Source organism: Prionailurus viverrinus, chromosome C1 (genome assembly GCF_022837055.1).
Source record: "Prionailurus viverrinus isolate Anna chromosome C1, UM_Priviv_1.0, whole genome shotgun sequence".
In the NCBI taxonomy this organism is placed as follows: Eukaryota; Metazoa; Chordata; class Mammalia; order Carnivora; family Felidae; genus Prionailurus; species Prionailurus viverrinus.
This window is the reverse complement of record NC_062568.1, coordinates 10,258,317-10,283,164: the sequence shown is the minus strand read 5'-3', so window position 1 is coordinate 10,283,164 and position 24,848 is coordinate 10,258,317. Positions and strand designations below refer to the sequence as shown.

The 24,848-nt window shown below is 42.7% G+C and overlaps 1 protein-coding gene across 6 annotated transcripts in view; it reads left to right on the top strand.

The window, feature by feature from the left end:
* The window catches only part of MOGAT1 (monoacylglycerol O-acyltransferase 1), a 68,368-nt gene that overhangs the window by 6,933 nt on the left and 36,587 nt on the right, over positions 1-24,848 (top strand). For 3 of the 6 annotated variants that reach the window (XR_007155252.1, XM_047873884.1, XM_047873882.1), the window contains exons 2-5: positions 6,268-6,446; positions 6,785-6,989; positions 11,701-11,875; positions 12,681-12,880. Coding sequence is in view for 5 of the 6 variants with exons in the window: in XM_047873884.1 (XP_047729840.1) it covers positions 6,268-6,446; positions 6,785-6,989; positions 11,701-11,875; positions 12,681-12,880 (759 nt within the window). In the remaining variant the exon portion in view is untranslated. Of the gene's footprint in view, positions 1-4,579; positions 4,840-6,267; positions 6,447-6,784; positions 6,990-11,700; positions 11,876-12,680; positions 12,881-15,716; positions 16,254-24,848 lie in introns of those variants that run through there. The other 3 variants (XM_047873886.1, XM_047873883.1, XM_047873885.1) reach the window with 3 other exon arrangements.

Genomic DNA, 24,848 nt, shown 5'->3' with positions numbered 1-24,848 from the left:
TATTCATTTTTGAAAGAGACAGAGCACAAGCAGGGGTGGGGCGGAGAGAGAGGGCGGGACACAGAATCTGAAGCAGGCCCCAGGCTCTGAGCCGTCAGCACAGAGCCCGACGTGGGGCTCGAACTCACGGACCGCGAGATCGTGACCTGAGCTGAAGTCGGATGCTCAACCGACTGAGCCACCCAGGCGCCCCTATATTTCTTTTTTTTAAAAAAAACTGGGGCGCCTGGGTGGCGCAGTCGGTTAAGCGTCCGACTTCAGCCAGGTCACGATCTCGCAGTCCGTGAGTTCGAGCCCCGCGTCGGGCTCTGGGCTGATGGCTCAGAGCCTGGAGGCTATTTCTGATTCTGTGTCTCCCGCTCTCTCTGCCCCTCCCCCGTTCATGCTCTGTCTCTCTCTGTCCCAAAAATAAATAAAAAACGTTGAAAAAAAAAATTAAAAAAAAAAAAATAATCTTTTGGGGCGCCTGGGTGGCTCAGTTGGTTGAGGGTCCGACTCTTGATTTCAGCTCAGGTCATGATCCCAGGGTTGTGGGATCGAGTCCCGTGTCGGGCTCCGTGCCGAGCATGGAGCCTGTTTGAGATTCTCTGTTAACATTTTGGCATATTTTCTCTTGCTGTTTACCTTTTTTAGATTTATTTTTACTGAAGTAATATATGCGCTGGAGAACAAATCAACTAGCATTTTGGATTGAGCCCTGTGACATTGGTGTTTCCGAAGGTCCCAAGCGGTCAGTGGTGGCTGATAGCATTTGTTGAGTGTTTCCTATACACCATCACTATTCTTTACGCTTTTCGTGGTATCTGTATGTTTCATTAACCAGTTATTTTTCCATGTTACAAATATTACTTTCTTAAATGTTGAAAAACTGATAAAGTTAAACCTAGAATGTAAAGGAAGTTATGTACGTCAGGTCTTTGAAGAAGTGCCTATAGACAAAGCACGTTTTTAGGATTCACTGATTTATCAAATTCGGCTACCACTGTTGGAGCATTGGCCCTGGATGAGACATTGTACAGTGCCCTTGTTCAGCACCATTTCACTGATGGAGGCACAGGTGAGCCCACTGGAGTCAGAAATGGGGGGGGGGGGCAGGGATGGCAGAGGAAGATCATTGCTAAATGCTGCAGAGAAGGCAGCCTTTTGTAACATTGATATTTTCTAAACAGCCCTCGGTAATTATCTTCTAGAATGTCCCAAAGTCTGGAATTGCCTAATTATGTTCTTACGATTGGAGTCAGGTTCAGCATTTTTGGCAAAAAGTCGGCAAAGGTGATGGGGTGTATTTCCCATCAGATCCCATCAAGAGGCATCATGTCATTTTGTCCCTTTATCGGTGATGCTGAATTTAATGACCACGCTACACATTTTGACTGAGTCTTATTTGTTTCTGATGTTTAGCCCTCTTGAAGCGGGTAGGACATTGCAGCCCTCTTCACGGGAGCCAAAAGGTGGAAACAACCCAGATGTTGAATGATGAATGTTTTCTTTTCCTTTTTCTTTTACATTTACTACAAATGAGATTTTGTTTTCATTTAGACTGCAATGTACCATTGTATCCGATATATCTATCTTGATTTCGTTTCTTTTCTTTCCTTTTTTTTAGGAAGTGAAAAAATTTATTTATTTATTTTTTAAAAATTTATATCCAAGTTAGTTAGTGTACCGTGCAGTAATGATTTCAGGAGTAGAATCCAGTGATGTAGCCCCTACATATAACACCCAGTGCTCATCCCAACAAGTGTCTTCCTTAATGCTCCTTGCCCATTTAGCCCACCCCCCGACCCACAGCCCCTTCAGCAACCCTTAGTTTGTTCTCTTAAGAGTCTCTTATGTTTTGTCCCCCTCCCTGTTTTTATATTATTTTTGCTTCCCTTCCCTTATGTTCATCTGTTTTGTCTCTTAAAGTCCTCATACGAGCGAAGCCATATGATACTTGTCTTTCTCTGACTAATTTCGCTTAGCATAGTACCCTCCAGTTCCATTCATGTACTTGCACATGGCAAGATTTCATTCTTTTTGATTGCAGAGTAATACTCCATTGTGTATATATATATATATATCACATGTTCTTTATCCATTCATCCATTGATGGCCATTGGGCTCTTTCCATACTTTGGTTATTGTCGATAGTGCTGCTATAATAAACGTTGGACTGCATGTGCTCCTTTGAAACAGCACACCTGTATTCCTTGGATAAATGCCTAGTAGTACAATTGCTGGGTCGTAGGGTAGTTCTATTTTTAACTTTTTGAGGAACCTCCATCCTGTTTTCCATAGTGGCTGTACCAGTTTGCATTCCCACCAACAACGCAAAAGTGATCCTCTTTCTCTGCATCCTCGCCAACATCTGTTGTCTGAGTTGTTAATTTTAGCCCTTGAATGATGAATGTTGAACAGATGAATGGATAAACGAATTATGATATATCCCTATATATGGGAATATTATTCAGTCCTAAAAAGGAATGAAGTCCTGATACATGTTTCAGGATGGACGAGCCTCGAAAACTTGATGTTAAGTGAAAGTCTACAGAAGGTTACATATTGGATCATTCCATTTTTATGAAATATCCTGAGTAGGTAAATCCACAGAAATAGAATGTACATTGGTGGTTGCCAGGGGCAGAGGAGAAGGAAATGGGGAATAACTGCCTAATGGGTTCAGGGTTTTATTTTCGGGTGATCTAAGTATTTTGCAACTCAGTGGAATTGGTAGTTGCGCAACATCGTGAATGTGCTGAGTGTCCCTGGATTAATTTCCTTAAAGTGGTTGATTTATATTAATGTGAATTTCACCTTGGGAAAAAAAGTGAAGGGGGGGAAGCTTCCTAATGATGTAGAGGAAGTAGAATCTATGGGAATGAAATCATAAGAGAGTACGAACGACAGAGGCTGGCTTGTACAGCCTGCACCCCCCAGTCAAAGCAACTGAAGTTCAGGCCTCCGTGCAACTTGGAATGTGGATCAAGGCAGTTTTAAGAGATGTCAACCTCAGTTTTGAGAACTGCACCATGGGTTGGAGTAGACTTTTGTATCTTTTCTCTTTGACCTCCAATTCGGAAGAGTCATGTTACGTTGGATCGCTTAATGAGATAAAAATAGAAAATAGAGGTGATCCAGTCACCTAGTTTTCTTAGTGTTTTCTTCTTTCAGTCCAATTTAGGATCACGGGATTTAAAAAGCTATTTTGGTGCTATATTTGTGATACGAAATATTAAAGAATGTGTGCCATGTGTGGAGTGGGGGGGGGGGTGTTAAATTAGGACAGCTCCTTTGGATCGTAAGCTCTCAAAGTATATCAAGTGACAAAGGCGTTTCTGCTCAGTGGTGTAGTGTTTTACTAATTGTCCTATGGAAGTAAATTAAAATGTGGGGAAATGTGATGCCGGATTATGTGTATAGAGAAAATTTGTTAGAAGCCCACATTTTCAAAATGAGAAGAATGATTGACGTAGTATTGACATTCAATGGAATGTTCATCAGTTCTCAAAAATACCATTTATGAAGGTTTTAAGGCCACATCGGTGTTATAAAACAGCTAATGTGAGATAATCATAAGCGATAAAATACAAAAATAAAAAAAAAATGTGATCAGCCATGTTTAGGAAACATAACCTGTTCATAGGAACAGAAAAGGCCACAAGGAAAAATTTGAACAGTACTTGTTGTGGAGTGACAGGAACATGAGCAATATTTTATCTGCTTTTATTTTTTGTGTTCTCCAAGCGTGTAATAGTGAACACAGTTACCCTAACAATGGCTCCCATTGTCAAGTGCTTGCTTGGTGCCAGGCACGGTGGCCTCTCTGCATCTCCTTCCCCACGGTCCGTGGAGGCAGGTGCTGGTATCAGCCCATCTCACAGGTAAAGGAATTGAGGCTCAAGGAGCTAAAGAACTTTGCCCCCTGTTCGGCAGCTAGTCGGTGGCAGATTCCAACATAAGCAGTCAGATTCCAGATCTGTGTCTTAACCATCGTACGTGCAGAACATCTAGTGGCTGTTAAAGACATATGCAATATGTATTCAATTAGTGCGTATGTGGTTGGGTTAGTGAAACACTGAATTGATGGCCGGGGGATTTTATTTCTGGACCTGCTCTTGACTCCCTCTGTGGTTCAAATTGAGTCAGTATGCTTTTGGTCTCAGTCTCTCCATCATTATAGTAAGGAAAACAGAACCTCCCATTTACCTGATTTTTTATGCCTATGAGCCTGCTTATCCGCTTGTAATAAGTCCTTGTAAGTTTATGGTGCCATTGCCATAAGCTAAGAATAGTTTGGTTTTGTTAAAAAAGAAAAAAGTGGGTGGGTTTAAAAATTTAGGCAGATCCAGGTTCAAATCCTTTGGACCCTCAAAATCCCTGAGCCTCAGTTTCCACAACTGCAAACTGGGTACAGTAATGTGTACCTGGAGGGTCGTGAGGAGGAGAAAATGACACTGCCTGTGGGAGATGGTCACCCCTCATGAACTGTTCTCTCCCCTGTCTGTCTTAGCTCACCTGATCTCCCATAGAGTACAGAGTAATGAGATCTACCTAAGTTTTCTTGTACACTTTTTTTTTTTTTTTTTACACATTTTAGTAAAATAAAGAGAAGATTAACCAACAGTGGTAAATTGTCAGCACTCAGACCTGGGTAGAGGCAAGCAGGTGAAGCAAGATGAAATGATCCTGGTAGGAGTGAGAGCAAAGGACACCCTTTTGGCTGTGCCCCCGGAGTCATGGAAACTTCGCTGGCTGTTCCAAAATGCGACAAAACACCCCACGGAGGGTTAGAGGGCACATCCTTCCTTAACTCTTCATGCACCTTTTCGTAAATAAACCTTACCCTGGAGAAAGCAGGTCAGTTCTCTTACTGGGGTCCATTTAGCGTAAATCTATGCTGGGATATGTATGGATTTATATATCTCCAGAAATATAAATACTTGTTCTGTTTTTAGCCAAAACAGACAAACAAACAAGACAAATTGTATCTAGCCAACTGTCATAGTTCAAGGTGCTGTTAATCCGATCATGATCGTTTGGGAACAAAACTGTAGCAAAGCTGATAGAGAGTAGACAGGAGTTTGGGGGACTGAAGCCGGCTCTAGAACAGAGAGTATAGCACATAACAGAAATCAAGAGGCAAGGACACTTCCTAAAGTAGTGGTAGTTGCTGGCATTTATTGTGTCGAGCTTTATGACTTTATGCTCCTCTCTTTCTATTTCTATGTATTTCTCTCTCTATAAATATTTTTTTAGCATGATAGCACGCACATAAAATGTCTGTCTTAGCTTAATGTATTACTTTAAGGCAAACGGTCTTGTCACTACTACTTAGGTCGAGTTTTGTCTGTCCTTGCTTCACATACTTTGAAGCTGTGTCATGAGGTGTGTAAACCATTTGGGTTTTGCTTTGTCGTTGTGAAATGTCGCAAGTAGTGATAGGTAAAGGAAGATGTCAGGAGTTCCTCCTATACTACCTCTGACTCTCGCAACAGAGTTCCTGAAAACAGAGTTTGTCGCTGGAATGTTCTCTCTTTGTGGGCACATAAATAATGGCTGCTTAAGCAAGGTAGACATCTGTAGTAGGGAACTCTTCTGCATCCTTTCAGCCCTGATTCCTCCGTATATCGTGCCAGGGAGGTGGTGTAGACCATGGACTTTGAGAGTGGACTGTGAATTAATTAATTAATTAATTTAATGTGTATTTTTGGAGCGAGAGAGAGACTGCGAGTGGGGAAGGGGCAGAGAGAGAGGGAGACACAGAATCCGAAGCAGGCTCCAGGCTCTGAGCGGTCAGCACAGAGCCCGATGTGGGGCTTGAACTCACGGACCATGAGATCATGACCAGAGCTGAATCCAGGTGCGCAATCCACTGAGCCACTCAGGTGCCCCGAGAGTGGGCTATGAACTTAGATCAACCGCCTCCATTCTGTGGGACTTGGGCAATTCATTTAACCTCATCTGCTGTCTTGTTATATTACCTCACTTGAACTGAGGCTCAGGTTTTGTTTTTTGTTTTTGTCTTTTTAGAGAGAGAGTGCGCGTGAGCAGGGGAAAGGGGCAGAGCCCGACGTAGGGCTCGATCCCATGATTCTGGGATCATGACCTGAGCCGAAATCAAGGGTTGGATGCTCAACTGACTGAGCCATGTAGGCGCCCCGAAATGAGGCTCAGTTTAACACACTTTGTGTGTATTCAATTCCCCTGCCATGGGCCGATGGTGATATAGTACAGTGAGCAGATGCTAACTGACCCTGACTCCTGAGGTCTTTCCCTTTCTTACAGCACAGGTGTGCATTGGGATCATTGTGATACTGATCATACACAACTATTGGTTCCTCTATGTCCCTTATATGACATGGCTTTACTTTGACTGGCGTACCCCAGAGCAGGGGGGCAGGAGATCCAACTGGGTCAGAAGCTGGACCGTGTGGAGGTATTTTAAGGACTATTTTCCAATTCATGTGAGTAGAATTGTTTTGTGTAGTACTATTTTGAGTTGGGAGAAGAATGGAAATTTGTTTTTATCACACACAGTTTAAGCTTTTCCCTTTTCAGAGGGAGAAAGCCAGCAGATCAGCCCAGACTAAACGGGATCTAGAAGGCTGTGTGTGAGGGGCCCTGGGCTTAGGAAATAGTTTAAAAATTGGGAAACATCACTAACCCAGAGAACTACATGAGTCATGTTCTCTATTTCCTTTTGACAGAGGAACTAATCATGAGGGGGTTTCTTTGTTTCTTATTGGAAACTGATCAGGGAACTTTTTTTTTTTTTTTTTTTTAACCTCAATACATACTGTAGCTCATCAAAACTTGGGATTTGGATCCAAGTCACAACTACATATTTGGGTTTCATCCCCATGGAGTGCTCGTTGCTGGAGCCTTTGGAAATTTTTGTACGAATTATTCGGACTTCGAACAGCTGTTTCCTGGATTCACTGCGTATCTCCACGTGCTCCCATTTTGGTTCCGGTGTCCTCTCTTTCGAGAATATCTGATGAGTAGTGGTAAGTGAAGGCAGATCACTATTTCTACCATGTTCTAGGGAGGCAGGACCACACAGAATGTTCCCTCCCAAACACAGGTTTACAGTTTTGTAGTAAAACCCTTCGCTTTTTTCCCTTTCTGACACTTCACATGCTGCTTGGATGATTCTTGCCTCTGCCACTGGACTGAAAGTCCCAGGAAGACACAGACTGTGTCTTTTTTAACACACCTAGTGTCTAGCCTTGTGCCTGGGATATAGGAAAGTTCAATAGATGTTAATTCAATGAATAAATCGATGAGTGCATTTGGTGTATTGAGATGTGGAAGAAAGAATCTCGGGTCAAACAAGTGATAGACAGTGCCTTTGGAGAGGCACTTTGCATGTTTTTATAAACATTAGAGATGGAAAATGTGCTCCAATCTGTCTTGAAGCAATGGCGGTATGTAAACTAAGCATACTTAATCTGCCTTTTTCTTCCCGGATTAAATATCATTTGGCTCAGAAATGAGTTCATTCTACTCTGCTACTCTGAACTACTGGAAAACTCTTTGGTTAATGAAACCATAATTCTACCAACTCCAAGAATAAAATTTAACTGGAATGCTGGAGACACTATATTAATGTGCACAGAGGCTAAGCTTGTGTTTACAGCTCTCACTGTAATTTGAGGGGTTCAGTTTGTTTGGTTTTCTGACTGGACCGGCTTATTGACTCCACATGAACTGCAGTAACTCACAAAGCGCTTTATATTTATGGTTGCTGTGTAGGTTAACTTTACTGTCTTGCGTTTCTTAGATATAAAGGAAAGCGGATAGTCTCTATGTGAACACTTACAATTTCAGGATCAGTAAGTGGCATATTCAGAGACAGAATTTTCCAGGGTCTTCCAGGTTTTCATTACTTCCTATTAATTTCTCAAGTCTCTGTTGTCATTATATACCTGATAGGAAATCACTAAGCACCGGAGGATCAGGATCCCTGGCTGGGTTTTTGGGTTCTGTCTACGGACCTTCACCCGCAAAGCCCTGGGCTCTCTGTTCAGTCTGGGCTGCCACTGTATCTGGCCTCTAGAGGGCGCACCAAACCTCCAAACTACCACAGAGGCAAAAAAAAAAAAAAAAAAAAAAAAAATCCCATCACTTCCCTGTTTTGGAGACACTGATTGGGTTCGTTTTATAAAAGGAAAAAAAATTAAAGGGAAATTTTTTGAATTGCAAAAAAAAAAAAAAGCACAGAAATGTATTTACAGTACACAGTTGTGGTTCCAAGCCACAAGTGCGTTTGAGTGGCATAACTGAGAGCAGGTGTGGCAATTCATGGCCCGAGAGATGTAGATACACCCCTCTCCGTGGCCATGGCAGATACATATAATCAACCTGAGAGTCTTTCTCCAAGTAGTGCCCTCACACTCGCTGCCATTTACTCGAGCCGGCATTTGAGATTAAACTTGTCTGTTCACTCAGGCTTATGACATTATGAGATCTTTTCCTTTTTCCTATGACCTGAGATCTCCTAAAGGCTAAATAAAAATATCCACACTTGAAGCTCTAGGGTGTCCTTGTCTTAAAGTTTAGAGAGTTCTTGATTTTTCCTGGAACCGGCTTCCTAGGACAGCCCCTTCTACTCTGTGCCTGCCTTGGCAGCCGTCCGTCTGGGCATGAGAGACAGACGGACATGTGTACTGAACCCCCGGTAATAAAGAACCAGTAGGGTTTCAGAGGTCCTTTGCTGACCAGTGCCTGTTTTGCTCTTACCCAATAGATTTCTGTTGCTGTAAGTCCCTGTAGGTCCCGCCTCCAAACCATTCCTCTTGGTCCATTTTCATGAATCTGTACTCACCAGGTGTCAGGCGGGACACATTCCGTGTTTCAAGACTCCTGTTCCTTCCTGTGTACCGAGTAAGGCTGGGCAGGTAGCAGAGATCAGCTCACAACAGCCTTATATACTACACAGAGGAGGTCAGTAGGAAAAGCAACCGATAGATTCACCGAGACTTATTGATTGCTGCGGGCTCGTGAAGGTAGCAAGCAATGTATATGTCATCATATCATCAGCCTCTAGCGCAGTGTCTGCCTTGTAGCAGGTGCTCAGTACGTGTTCTGAATGAAGGAATGACTGATGTGTCGACATGATTGCTAAGAAGGGGGAATATATATGGGAGGAGCCTATACTTTTGACTTGGGTGACAGAGTAGATGATGGCCCCATTCCCCCTGAGAGGAAATGTTGCCAGAAGGACAACCTTGAGGAAGAATACAGCGCACTGGGTTTGGCAACATGGAACCCGAGGTGTCTTTGAGTTGTCAAGGTAGAAATGTCCACTGGGCCATTGGAAGTGTGGGTGTAGGGCCTCAGGAGGAAGATGTCCCAGGAGAGAACGTTTGGGAGAACTCAGCAATTGTAAGTGGTAGTTGAATCCATGTGTGTAGATAACGTTAAAAGGTGTTAGAAACGAGGAAGGAGCCTGTCATAGACCAACCTGCTGTAACGAAATACCATAGACTGGGTGGCTGAAATAATAGACGTTTATTGTTCACTGTTCTGGAGGCTGGATGTCCAAGATCAAGGCACTGGCAGATCCAGTGTCTGGTGAGAGCCCCATTGCTGGCTTGCACACAGCCAGCCATCTTGTTATGTCTTCACATAACATAACCCCTCTCTCTTCCTCTTTTGATAAGAACACCGATCTCATCTTGGGGCTGCATTCTCATGACCTCATTCTTTTTTTCTTTCCAGAGGTCCTACTTCTTAATACCATTCTATTGGGGATTAGGGTTTATAGAAATTTTGGAGGGATACAAATATTCAGGTCTTAGAGCCCTAAGACATAGCAGCAGTTACAGAGATCCTGTGAAGGGAGCCTAGAAAGGGACACCGAGATGTGCCCGGAGGAGAGTCGGTATCTGGAAATCTAAAAGGCCCGGAAGCTATGCCTCCAGTCTCCACTTAGGGCACCTGGGGCACAATGGCCGTGCCTTGAACTCAGAGGAAGTTCAAACCCATTGAGGCTCAGGGTTCTTTGCCCTCTAACCCACCACTCTCTGCTTCTCTCTTTTTTTAATCTTTATTGATTTATTTATTTTGAGAGAGAGAGAGCAAGCAAGCACAGGTGGGGGAGGGGCAGAGAGGGAGAGAGAGAGTCCCAAGCAGGCTCTATGCTCAGCACAGAGCCCGGTACGGGACTCCATCCGACAACCGTGAGATCACGATCTGAGCCGAAATCAAGAGTCGGACGCTTGCTTAACTGACTGAGCCACCCAGGCTCCTGCCTCTTCTCTTAAGAAAGTGGTTGGTCACTCAGAATCCTGCATTATTCTATATTCCCCCAGTAATAGGAGCTCACAGAAAAATAAGCATATAATTTTCCTTTGAGAGATGAGGTGTGTTGTGTCTTAATAAAACGTGTCCGACATATTCTTTTATGACCAAAAACAACGGATGAAGCCAAGAATGGGAGGAAACAATAAGACATTAAAAAGGAATTATCTCTGAAATACAGGTCATGAATGGCTTGTGTTTTCCTCTTTTTTCTTTTCCTGTAAGAGTTCATGATGTTTTCCTCCAAGAGGACATAGTACATTCGAAATCTGAAAAGGAATCTTTAAAGTTATTTTTATGTGGGAAAGCCTGGTACAAAGACCGAACAATTACATCACGGTCTTAAGTAAACATTTTACCAAAGTCAGACTAGGCATTTTGGAACCATGTAAAGATCTGGTTATTTGTTAAACGTCTGAACTTTTAAAACCATTTACAATATAAACGTAGGTTTGGGAAACAAGAATCCATGTAGAATATCTGACAACAGGCCCTTGTGTGTTCAGAAGATCTGTTGCAGCCTCTTGAAAAGGATATGCTTTTTGGTTCTGAGCCAGGATTCAGCAGGCTACTGATCAAGGCCACCAAATACAGCCATGCAGGTTGTGACTGAACAATTGCAGGGGGCCCTTTTACTTATAATGCAGTATGAATAGAGTCCATAGATACAATTGAGCAGTGCACAACCTATCCAAATAAGCGGTAGATTTAACAAGTGACATCTTAAAAAATTTCTTTGGATAAAATTTTAATGTTTATTTGTTTTTGAGAGACAGTGTGAGTGGGCGAGGGGCAGAGAGAGAGGGAGACACAGAATCCGAAGCAGGCTCCGGGCTCCGAGCTGTCGGCACAGAGGCCGACACGGGGCTCGAACCCACAAATGGTGAGACCATGACCTGAGCCGAATCGGACACCTAACTGACTGAGCCACCCAGGCGTCCCAATAACAAGTGACATTTTAAAGATGCAGCCCATCAGCTGCCAAAACGTTAGATATAATTAATGGAATACGTTACCAAAGATCTGGCTGTGTCAAAATTATAAACTACAAGTTGTTCCATATGTTAGCAGGGTAGGGAATTTTGTTAAGTGTTCGCAGATGCCACAGAGTATTATGATAAAAATGCTGTAATTTTTTTGTAATTTTTTTTTTCAACGTTTATTTATTTTTGGGACAGAGAGAGACAGGGCATGAACGGGGGAGGGGCAGAGAGAGAGGGAGACACAGAATCGGAAACAGGCTCCAGGCTCTGAGCCATCCGCCCAGAGCCTGACGCGGGGCTCGAACTCCCGGACCGCGAGATCGTGACCTGGCTGAAGTCGGACGCTCAACCGGCTGCGCCACCCAGGTGCCCCAATGCTGTAATTTTTAAAACACAATAAGTACTTAACCTTTTTGTTTTATTCACGAAGGACCAGTCTCAGTTTCTAAGAAGAGTGTGTCCCATGTGCTGAGCAAGGAGGGAGGTGGAAACATTTCAGTCATAGTTCTCGGGGGCGCGGAAGAATCGCTGGATGCCCATCCTGGAAAATTCACTCTGTTCATCCGCCAGCGGAAAGGATTTGTTAAAATCGCTTTGACCCATGGGTAAGTAGTTTCTCATTTCAGGTACCTGGGTCAGAGAAGTTAAGACATTATTTAAAAAAAAAAAAATTTTTTTTAACGTTTATTAATTTTGGAGAAACAGACATGGTGTGAGTGGGGGAGGGGCAGAGAGAGAGAGAGAGGGTGACACAGAATCCGAAGCAGGCTCCAGCTCTGATCTGTCAGCGCAAAGCCCGACGTGGGGCTCGAACTCACGAACTGTGAGATCATGACCTGAGCCGAAGTCGGACGCTCAACCGACTGAGCCACCCAGGCGCCCCTAGAAATTAAGACGTTATTAAATGAACACAGAGAAATAAAGTATTGTTTCTTGTCCTTAAAGGCAGACCTCCTCTTAGTTGACCTGACACTAAAAGTAAATGTTGGTGTTCATGGGGACTGGAATCCGACCTTCCCAGTAAGGTAGTTCAGTGTCACGGCATCCAGCACCTACACTCACCTTGCAAAGCAAAGCAAACAAGAAAGGTACAAAATTGTATATTCGCAGTACAGATTTCCAGTCAAATGAACAAATGAACCATGGCCCAAACTATAGGTGGGAAAGAAGTTTCCCGGAGCTTTGATTGGCTCTCGAATAAACTTCCATAAATTGCTAGGCTGCTGAAGTCCCTTCTCAAACGATTTCAAGTAGAAGTTTCATGGTGTGGAACATGAAATTAGCAGGATAGGGAGGCAGAGGAACATTGAAAAAATTGTCAGGAATAGGTTGCAAAAGCCAGCTGGACAGAATAAAATACTTAAATCCCTTCCATTGAAAATCTGTACTCTTCCCCTTTGTTATTTGTAGCGCCTCCTTGGTCCCAGTGTTTTCTTTTGGAGAAAATGAGCTGTTCAAACAAGTTAACAACCCTGAAGGCTCGTGGCTTCGAACCGTGCAAGAGAGGCTACAGAAGATCATGGGGTTTGCTTTGCCTCTTTTCCATGCCAGAGGGATTTTTCAATACAATTTTGGCCTGATGCCATACAGGAAACCGATCCACACTGTTGGTATGTACCTCAAGGACCAAACGCTTGTTAGAATAAGTAAAAGGATTACCTAACTTTGAGCCATGTTACTGTTATTGATTGTGGTGTTAGTGCGAGAGAAGTGGCTTCAAGTAAGAACTTCCTAAAATAAGAATCCTATAGATGTTATTTGAGCTTTATTTATGATACATCTTTAGCTAAGAAATGACTATTTTTCACTTGGGAATTGAATACTTTCAAGAATACTGCTATTGAACTACAGGGAGAATCCAATTTAGACATAGAGTTTCTTCCTTTTTTCCTTTTTTTTTTTTTTTAATTTTTATTTATTTATTTTTAAGAGGGAGAGAGTGAGCAGGCTAGGGGCAGAGAGAGGGAGAGAGAGAATCCCAAGCAGGCTTTGTATTGTCAGTGCACAGCCCGATGCGGGGCTCAAACCTATGAACTGCAAGATCGTGACCTGAGCCGAAATCAAGAGCCGGATGCTTAACTGCCTGAGCCACCCAGGCTCCCCTAGACATAAAATTTCTAGTACTGTATATGAATCCACTTCTCTGTTCGAGCAGATCGTAACGTAGCAGTCCTTTGATGAATGCATTACATCACAGTCTATTAATGTATGCAGATTTCTGTGTAATGAATATCCTCATCATATTCAGTTCACATAGGCATCAGTCTGTAGCAAAAACGATTTTGGGAGGCCACTCACTGTACCTGTATGTATTCTAATATAGACTGATCTTATTTTTAAAAAGTTGCATATTGGGCAGACTTGAGATGGGGGAGGAGGGTGACAGACCATGTTGACAGAAGGACTGAGGAGCAGAGTAATTAGCTCTTCACATCGAAAGTGACCTGGACCGCCCAGCAGGAGAAAGGGCAGAGCCAGACCCTCGTAGCACAATTAACCAAACTATATATACTTCATCTGAAACTGGAAGTAATAGTTTCACCAGAGACAGTCCATTAAATGCCATTCAAAATGTTTTTAGGTCTGTTTCCTTAGAACAGGATTTTACTGCTTTCAGTTTCTGAGAGCATTGCATTTCACGTGCAGTCACATGACACTATTTTTAACTGTGTATTTAACTCACATGGAATGTTAGCAGACTGTTGATTAGTTACTGTAATGGTAACACAGAGATAAGTTTGCCGTTGTGTTTTTCCAAGAGAAGCTGGTTACATTTCTTTGGCTATATATATAAATATATATAAATAGGTTGCAAAATATATATATATATATATAAATATATATTTCGCAACCTATATATATATATATATATATATATATTGCAACCTATATATATATAAATATATATAGATATATTTATATATATATATTTAAGCAGGTAATCAACATGTTTCAGAGCATGATTTTTCTATGTCCTGATACTGGTTTTGGTCCCTTATGTGCAAAGTACTATAGTTGGCATTTGGGGGGATATAAGGAAAATTGAAAGACATTATTTTTAGGAACTGAAGTTTAAGTGTAACTCATACACGTGTGAAATAGGTTGCCAATGTTGAAAGCCAAGTGTATTTTGTTGGATTAAGTGATTACAGTTATCACCCAGTGGGGTTAAACTTTAGTTTTAAGTGGTTATCACTTGACACAGCCTAGTTTTAACTCTGCTGACAAATAATTATTTGGGTCAGGGGTCAGATAGAAATGACCAGATCTGAATTCGTTGTTGAGACTAGCAAACAGAGCTCTGGTTTTTCGCTCATGCCTGTCTAATGTGCTTCTCTTTAACATTTAGAATAAGGGAAATTTGCTTCAGTCCATCCTTTCTGCTTACCTCCCAAACAATTATATCGGAAATACCACGTCTTATCTCTGGCATCTTCAGTGTCCTGCCAGTATTTGAAACCTTTTTAAAAAGCAAGCTGAGAATATGAACATTTACATAACACCTCAGCCGCCACGAGATTCATTTTATCATCAGCCAGATGACTGAGGCCAGCCTGATTTGAGTGAACCAGACCCGCACAGACCATGTGCATTTAAGGACTTTTATTTGAAATAACCCAAGTAAGGATAGAATATGGACCATTCCTTAGACAAAAGCAGAGCTATGTATCAACCCAATGCAATGTGATATTGCAACAGAGACCTAAGTTGCTGTGTTCATTTCCGTTTTAAAATTTTTTTTTTTCAACGTTTATTTATTTTTGGGACAGAGAGAGACAGAGCATGAACGGGGGAGGGGTAGAGAGAGAGGGAGACACAGAATCGGAAACAGGCTCCAGGCTCTGAGCCATCAGCCCAGAGCCTGACGCGGGGCTCGAACCCACGGACCGCGAGATCGTGACCTGGCTGAGGTCGGACGCTTAACCGACTGCGCCACCCAGGCGCCCCTTCATTTCCGTTTTAAATTAATGCACTTCAAACCCAGAGTTGTTTCTTTGCTGACTCCCTGACAGAGCCCAGGCAGGTCAGGTAGCATCCAGACCAGCAACTTATTTTGTGATCTGTCTGCTCCCCTTCTACTTAATTAAGAGTTTATATTTAAAAAAATAAAATAAATGGGGCACCTGGGTGGCTCAGTCGGTTAAGCATTTGACTTTGGCTCAGGTCGTGATCTCACCATTCGTGGGTTCAAGCCCCACATTGGGCTCTGTGCTGGCAGCTCAGAGCCTGGAGCCTGCTTCGGATTCTGTGTCTCCCTCTCTCTCTGCCCCTGTCCTGCTCACGTGCGCTCTCTCTCCCTCTCAAAACTAAACAAACGTTTAAAAAAAAAGTGATTAAAATAAAAGAGTTTGTGAACTTAACTCTACCTTGCATCGTAAAGACTCAGCAAATATTAGTTCAGTTCATCCTCAATCATCACTTCATCTTTAATTCTCTCACTGACAGCTGTCTGGAGATGCTCAGATTATCCATCCTACACATGTGCACGCATCTGTGGGACTTCACTTCCTCATCGACGTTAGAGCATTCATTTCAGCGTTAACGATTCTCTAATACTAGCGAGAATTACTAACACTGCAAGGCTGTGTCTGTTAATATCCTACTAATTAAATCCTTTTAGAAGAAATACGTTCTCATTAAACCCAAAGTGCCATCATCAGGTCACAGTTACCCTCCGTGTATTTCTTACACCAAACCTTGCTAAACCACCAGGTTTCTCTGTGTCCTCCATCAAAACCCTCTTTCCTCTTTGCTGAGGGTCATTCAATGCTTACGATAGGGCAGTTGGTGGTGGAATGAGTGAAATAGGTGATGAGGATTAAGGAGTTTACTTGCTGCGATGAGCACCGGGTGATATATCGAAGTGTTGAATCACTATATTGTACACCCGAAACTAATATTACGCTGTAGGTTAACTAATATTATAGTGTAGGTTACACGGGACTAGAATTAAAATGAAAAAAAGTAATATAAGAAGCTACCATAGGGGCGCCTGGGTGGCTTGGTCGGTTAAGCGTCCAGCTTCGGCTCAGGTCATGATCTCGCGGTCCGTGAGTTCGAGCCCCGCGTCGGGCTCTGTGCGGACCGCTCAGAGCCTGGAGCCTGTTTTGAATTCTGTGTCTCCCTCTCTCTCTGCCCCTGCCCTGTTCATGCTCTGTCTCTCTCTCTCTCTCTCAAAAATAAATAAACGTTAAAAAAAAATTTTTTTTAAAAAGAAGCTACCATATATTTCCTGTATACATTTCAAAAATTGTTTATAATTTACGTATTTTATGTTATTGTTGGTTTATCAAAATACAATAAAGCGTTCACAAAATCGTGATTCGTTACATAAATAATGGAGAGAAACTGATTTAACTATCGCGTGCATCATAATAATCAGGAGGGATAATTGAAAGAAGTTTAGAGTAAACACAAGTAAACAATGTGTAAAGGAGTGCAGTTCCTGGGAATTGTCTCTTTCCACAGTATAGAGCTCCAGGAGGCCCGCCGGGATTTTGTCTTACTGCTCCCTGCTGTATTCCCAGGGCCCACAGAGTAGGAGCTCAAGACCCCTTTGTAAAGAAATCATTCTTCAGTTATGCCTGTCTGATGATACTTCTTAAGTTTTTAAATACCTAACACGTAGACATTAAAAATTTTAAGGCAGGCTACTATTAAATTCACGTTGTAGAGCCCGTGCGCGTAGTATGATGGGAAGTTGCATGTTTGGGCAAGAAAGCAAGAGACAAGGGAGGCTTGCCGTTTAAAGGGGGAAATCTCATGTACCGTTGTATGTGTTGATTTTAATTTCTGTAAGTTTATGTTGAAAAATTTCACAGGTTCAGAAAAGTTTCATGAGCAGTAAAATGAACTCCTGTGTGCCTTTCTCCCACACTTGTAACATTTTGCTACAGTGTTTCTCCCGCTAGTGGTCTAATACAGCACTGAACTTTCTGATAGGAGCTGAAATCATGACATCTGCTTCTGTGTGTCTCTTAAGAGCAAGATGATTCTCTTCTCTGATGTCAGTGCAATTTAGGAAATTGAACGTTGATCAAGGACCGTTAACCAGTGTACAGCCTATATTTCAAATTTCACCAATGGCCACAATCGTTGCCTTGTTAGCTGTGCTTTTTGGGGAATGGGGTGGGTCACGTGTCTTTCCCCCCAAACAGAATCATACGTCGCATTGAATTTTCGCATCTCTTTAGCCTGCTTTAGGCTGGGATCATTTTTCAACTTGCCTTTGTCTTTATGACAGGAGCGATTTGGGGGAGTATAGGCCAGTGGTTTCTAGAATGTTCCTCACTGTGGGTTGGTATGGTCCGTCGTGGTTATATTCCAGTTACGCGTCTGTGGCAAGAATTCCACAGGAATGCTGGTGCGTCTTCCTCAGGACCTCGTGTATCAGGAAGCTGTTGATGTCAGTTTGTCCCACTGTTGGTGATACTCACTTTGATCACTTGAGTGGGGTGTTTGCCAGGTTTCTCTACCATAAAGATAAATTACAGAGATTTGTCTACAGAAACCTTTATATGTTTACGTACGTAGATATATCATGTATCTTAGATTTATATTTACAAATACAAAGACTTTTTCCTTTTCATTAACAAGTAACCTGGGGATAGTGTTACTTAGACACTGTAATTGTCCTGTTCATCAGACTTACTTGGTGGCTTTACTATCCATTGATAATTCTTGCCTGAATCAATTATTGCAATCATGATTGCAGACTGGTGATTTTCCAGCTCTAGCATTCCTTCTATATTAATTAGTTGGCATTTACCATAAGGAAAAGTCCTCCTTCCTCCCAGTGTTAGATTATTTGAATTCTGGATACCCAGAGAGGCTTATCAGCTGTGTTTGCATGGGTCATGGGAAAGGCTCCCTTCCCATCTTGTCCAGCCCCATAACTTCCCCTGACTTTCTAGTTCACCCATTCCTCAGCCTAAATTTTATTATGGATGTGATAGAAGTGTTTGTTTCACTTTTTTAAAATTCATTAATTTTTAAATTTGCATCCAAGTTAGTATATAGTGCAACAATGATTTCAGGAGTACATTCCTTAATGCCCCTTACCCATTTAGCCCATCCCTCCTCCCACAACCCTTTCAGCAACCCTCTGTTTGTTCTCTATATTTAAGAGTCTCTTATGTTTTGTCCCCCTCCCTGGTTTTAAATTATGTTTGCTTCCCTTCCCTTATGTTCATCTGCTTAGTATCTTCAAGTCCTCATATGAGGACTTTGAAGTCATATGATTTTTGTCTCTCTCTGACTGACCAACTTCACTTCGCATAATACCCTCTAGTTCCATCCACATAGTTGCAAAAGGCAGGATTTCATTCTTTTTGATTGCCGAGTAATACTCCATTGTGTGTGTGTGTGTGTGTGTGTGTGTGTGTGTGTGTGTGTGTGTGTGTATACACCACATCCTCTTTATCCATTCATCCGTCGATGGACATTTGGGCTCTTTCCATACTTTGGCTATTGTCGTTTGCGCTGCTACAAACATTGGGGTGCATGTGCCCCTTTGAAACAGCACACCTGTATCCCTTGGATAAATACCTAGCAGAGTGCAATTGCTGGGTCATAGGGTAGTTCTATTTTTAATTTTTTGAGGAGCCTCCATAATGTTTTCCAGAGTGGCTGCACCAGTTTGCATTCCCACTAGCAGTGCAAGAGGGTTCCTCTTTCTCCACATCCTCGCCAACGTCTGTCGTTGCCTGAGTTGTTAACGTTAGCCGTTTTGACAGGTGTGAGGTGGTATCTCATTGTGGTTTTGATTTCTATTTCCCTGGTGATGAGTGATGTTGAGCATGTTTTCGTGTGTCTATTCACATCTGGATGTCTTCTTTGGAGAAGTGCCTATTCGTGTCTTTTGCCCATTTCTTCACCGGATTGTTTGTTTTATAGGTGTTGTGTTTGATAAGTTCTTTATAGATTTTGAATAGTGACCCTTTATCTGATACGTCATTTGCAAATATCTTCTATTCTGTCGGTTGCCTTTTAGTTTTGCTGGTTGTTTCCTTAGCTGTGCAGAAGCTTTTTATTTTGATGAGGTCCCAATACTTCATTTTTGCTTGCTTCCCTTGCCTCCAGAGATGATTTGAGTGAAAAGTTGCTGTGGCTGAGGTCAAAGGGGTTTTTACCTGCTTTCTCCTCTAGGATTTTGATGGCTTCCTGTTTTACGTTTGAGTCTTTCATCCATTTTGAGTTTATTTTTGTGTATGATGTAAGAAAGTGGTCGGGTTCATTTTTCTGCATGTCACTGTCCAGTTTTCCCAGCACCAGTTGCTGAAGAGAGTGTCTTTATTCCATTGGATATTCTTTCCTGCTTTGTCAAAGATTAGTTGGCCATACGTTCGTGGGTCCATTTCTGGGTTTTCTATTCTGTTCCATTGATCCGAGTGTCTGTTTTGGTACCAGTACCATACTGTCTTGGTGATTACAGCTTTGAGGTATAGCTTGAAGTCTGGGGTTGTGATGCCTCCTGCTTTGGTTTTCTTTTTCAAGATTGCTTTGGCTATTCGGGGTCTTTTCTGGTTCCATACAAATTTTAGGATTGTTTGTTCTAGCTCTTTGGAGAATGCTGGTGCTATTTTGATAGGGATTGCTGTTTCACTTTTATATTTATGGCAAAATGAAAAAAATATAATCACTGCCATTAAGAAATTGCTTCTTTCCATTGTGGGCCCAGTGTGATGGCAGGCCCCAGCCACACAAAGAAATCAAAATGGACATTAAGAAGCCATTTGTCGTGCCTCAGCCACATGTACAGAAGCAAGTGATACGGTCTTGGGGTCTGATTCAGAGGGACTTAGGTGGTTTCATTTGTCTTCCCTGAGCCTCAGATTTTACGACTCTAAAGAGGAAACTGTTACAATTGTCCTGTCTTCTCCAAGGGTTATTCTGTGGATCAGATGACATTGTACGTGAGAAAGCACTTTGTGCACCCCCAGAATAGGAGAGTAGGGGCTGATGTACAGCCCGGGGGGCTTCCTGACCAGACTGTTGAGCGCTCTTAAACGTGTTTCCATCTCTCTGTGTAAGTGTCCTTGCCGAAGTGTTCGTCGAAATCAAATCATGAGGAAATTGACAAATTCAGATGGGACATTCGGATTGTGTTAAACAACTGGCCTAGACTCTTCAAAAATATTAATTTCCTGAAAGACCAAAAAGAGAGAGTACTCAAAGACACAGCAGCTGTCATGGATGGTTGTGGGGGGTAGGGGGTGGCAATCAGCTGTAAGGATATCATGGAGACAGTTCATCAAGTTTGAATGTGAACTAAGTACAAAATAATTGTGTAGAGGTTAGATGCCTTGGGTATGAGAATGGTGTATTTAAAAAGGACAGCGTTCTTGGGGCGCCTGGGTGGCCCAGTCAGTTAAGCGTCCGACTTCGGCCCAGGTCATCGTCTCACGGTTCGTGAGTTCGAGCTCCGCGTCAGGCTCTGTGCTGACAGCTCAGAGACTGGAGTCTGCTTCGGATTCTTTGTCTCTTCTCTCTCTCTGCCCCTCCCTAGCTTATGCTTGCTCTCTGTGTCAAAAATAAATAAACTTAAAAATAAAATAAAATAAAATAAAATAAAATAAAATGGACAGTGTTCTTGAGGCGCCTGGGTGGTTGAGTCTGTGAAACGTCTGGCTCTTGATTTCAGCTCAGGTTATGATCTCACGGTTTGTGGGATCGAGCCCTGCATCAGGCTGTGTGCTGACAGCACAGAGCCTTTTTGGGATTCTCTGTCTCCCTCTTTCTTTCTACCCTTCCCGCTCACTCTCTCCCTCACTCTCAAAAATAAATAATAAACATTAAAAAAGAAGGACAGTGTTGTTGTACTTAAGAACCACAAGCCAAAATGTTTAGGGACGATAATACAATCGGACCATTGATGTCTACAACTTACTTTCAAAATGGGTCTACAATAATAAAAACAATACACGTGTATATCTGCGCATGCACACGTGGGTACCCGCGCTTGTGCGCAAAATGTTCAAAGCTGATGAGTCTAGAAGAGTACTCAGGTGTTTATTGTATCATTCTTGCTATAGATGCGGAAAGGAATGTACTTTAATAAAATGAAACTGGTTTGAACCCACTTGACAAAAGTAGTGCATTATGTTTCATGTCATGATTATATCCTGATGAGGAAAAAAAAAAAAAGCACATAAGGGATTCTCTGAAATACAAAGAAAGGAAGGGGAGCCTAATTTAAATTTAAATGTCAAGCAGGGGTTTAAAGAGATAATGTTAAGGGGATTAGTGTGGTGCCCAGTGTAACACAGTAAGTGTTTAATGAATGTTCTTGAGTGTGTGTGTGTGTGTGTGTGTGTGTGTATGGAAGCACACACACACACACACACACACACACGCATGCTCTTTCCTCACGTCAGGCATATTATTTGAGCCTCCACCATAAGCCAGAGTTTCAATAAACCCAGGTTTCGTGGGCACCCACATGTTGACCCTTTCCAACGCCCTCTGCCAACAGCCTAGCCTTTCTCTAGGGTCCAGCTGTGTAGCAGCCCGAGAAAGAGCAATTCCTGTGTGAGATCAGTCGAGAGATCAACTCTGTGGAATTTTCAGCATTCAAGAAAAACAGCAAAGATTTCTTGTGGCCAAAGACCTACTCTTGGTCTCGGTGAGAAGAAAATAATGCCCATTTCCAAACTCCTCTCCAGCTGCCTATGCAACGGCTCATGAAGCCATTCCCCATCTGAGGTCAATACGACACGACACCACAGAAACGAGGCAAGGCTACTTGCTGTGTGAGGCCGTGAGCGCGTAGCTCAGCTCGAATTGCTGGATGGGACTGGGAAATGGAACACACAAGCGGCCAGCTCTAAAAAGCACCAGAACGTGAACAGGAGCAATGATTCCCGACTCTACCACCAGGAGAGATGTTGGCTGATTTTTTCCAGGGCAAGGAGTTTCATGTCTGAGGGCAGCCATTTTTTTTCCCCTTTGTGTTGTCAAAAGAGAGTAACAGGGCAGTTTGCAGCTGACATAGGCTTAGCTTTGTTTTCTTCCTCTGAGTGATAAAAATCTCCTTTTTTGTGGAGACCGAGGATTCTGGTCTTCCGGGGCTCTGGGGACTCTTCTCAGATTTGCATGTTTTTGTTTTGTCACCTCTGTCTTTACCCCTCAAGAAGTAATTGAGAGGGGGCGCCTCAATCAGTTGAGCGTCCGACTTCAGTTCAGGTCATGATCTCGCAGTCCGCAAGTTCGAGCCCCACGTTGGGCTCTGTGCTGACGGCTCAGAGCCTGGAGCGTGTTTCGGATTCTGTGCGTGTGTCTCTCTCTCTGACCCTCCCCCATTCATGCTCTGTCTCTCTCTGTCTCAAAAATAAATAAACGTTAAAAAAATTAAAAAAAGTAATTGAGAAAGATTTCTTGCTCCCCGGTCCAATTTTGGTAATGAGGGACAGGGGCACCAGCTTTATATTTTTAATTCCTGTTTTGTTGTTTTTTTTTTTAAATATAGTTTTGAAATTTCCAGTACCTCAGTTTCCCTACGCATAAACAAGAGAAAGGCAAGGAGGAAGCTGTCCATCTCACACTTTAAAAGGGGAAAGTCTTATCATGAATTTAATATCTATGGGCATGTTTGAGCTTTCTGGAAGAGCCACCTGAAATATACAAACAACCATGAATAAGAAAAGAACAGGATTGAAATTATCTGTAGGAAAACTCGTAGGAAATAAGACTTGATTAATAATTCAGAATCTATGAGTCTTTTTTTAATGTTTGTTTATTTTTGAGAGAGAGTGGGGGAGGGACAAAAAGAGGAGAGAGAGTCCCAAGCAGGCTCCATGCTGTCAGTGTGGACCCTGACGTGGGGCTCGATCTTACAACCATGAGATCATGACCTGAGCCAAAATCTAGAGTCAGATGCTCAATCGACTGAGCCACCCAGGTGCCCAGAATTCATGAATTAAAAAAAAAAAAATTTTTTTATAAACTTTTTTTTAACATTTTTATCCATTTTTGAGAGACAGAGACAGGCTGTGAGCGGGGGAGAGGCAGAGAGAGAGAGAGGGAGACACAGAATCTGAAGCAGGCTCCGGACTCCGAGCTGTCAGCACAGAGCCTGATGCGGGGCCCGAACTCATAAACTGTGAGATCATGACTTGAGCTGAAGTCGGATGCTCAACCGACTGAGCCACCCAGGTGCCCCTAAATTTTTTTTAATGTTTATTTATTTTTGAGAGAGAGAGAGAGAGACAGAGTGCAAGCAGGGGTGGGGCAGAGAGGGAGGGCGACACAGAATCCGAAGAAGGCTCCAGGCTCTGAGCTGTCAGCGCAGAGCCTGATGTGGGGCCTGAACTCATGAACCGTGAGATCATGACCTGAGCCGACATTGGGCGCTTCACTGACTGAGCCACCCGGGTGCCTCAGAATTCATGAATTTTATTTAAAGTAATCTGGGAACAACATCTTCTTAGATCACTGTGCCTCTTTCTGAGTCCCCGGCCTTCCGACTTCCACCTCGAATAATCGTGCATACTTGACCTCTCTTGGGATTAATTTCACTTAACAGAAGCTATTTCTATAAAACTGTACATTTGCTAGTAGATTGGCAACGGCTAGTAGATTCTCAAGTCACCTGCAGATTTCTCAATTTTTTCCTGAAACAAAAAGGTCAGAGTTAGAAGGAAGTTTCAAGATCATTGAGTTCTACTTTTTTATCCCATACATGTGAAAATTCCGGCCAGGGAGGAAGTTACTCGGTAGCTCGGTGCGCTTGGTAGTCTAGTGTTTTCTGTGCAGCCCCAGCTCCTCTTCCACCCCACTACCACATTAGCCTTCTCCTCAGCCGTATTTCCAACCACAACTGACAGTAAGAGAGTTCCAGTCTGTGGAATGACAAAGGACTGATGTCTACTCTATGTAAATTTGACATCCAGGCTCTCAGAACTGTATGTGAGATTCCTGAGGCTATATCTGCTTAAAAACTTAGCAATGTAAGAATATTAATACTGCAGTAAGGTGATATGATATGTATCTACTATATATGTCTCCTTATTGCATCATTAGATAGATAGATGATAGATTGGTAGGTAGCTAGATAGCTAGATAGCTAGAGAGATAGATAAAGTGATAGAGGTATCTTCTTAATAATACATTTCGTCCTATGTGTGTGTGTATCACTACCTTCTCTGCACCTCCTTACCTCCCATACTGATTTTATTCCTTCCTTCTTTCTCTGTGACTTAACATTTGCTTGGTTTTCTCTTAACTCACCCACCACCTGTTACTGACATGGGTTTGAACCTTGGGTGTACCACGGAATGACTTAGGGTAGACCAAAGGAAACCTCCTGTGTCCCCTCTGGGTTCCTTTCTATTACCCATGGCCCCACTTGACCTCATGCCCAAGTTGCTCCTGGGTCATAAGAACCTCTTTGCCGCGGGTCACGGAACACCCTGTAGGTTTTCAACTCTTGGCATCAGTAAGCTGCATTAGGCCAGCAGGGGGAGCAGTGAGCAGCAGGGAAAGACCCAGGAAAGCAGGTGCCAAAGCCATGTGTATCTTGTAGTTTCTAAAAATCTGAGACAACTCTAGACACCTTTTGAAATATGTAGAGAAGTTGAC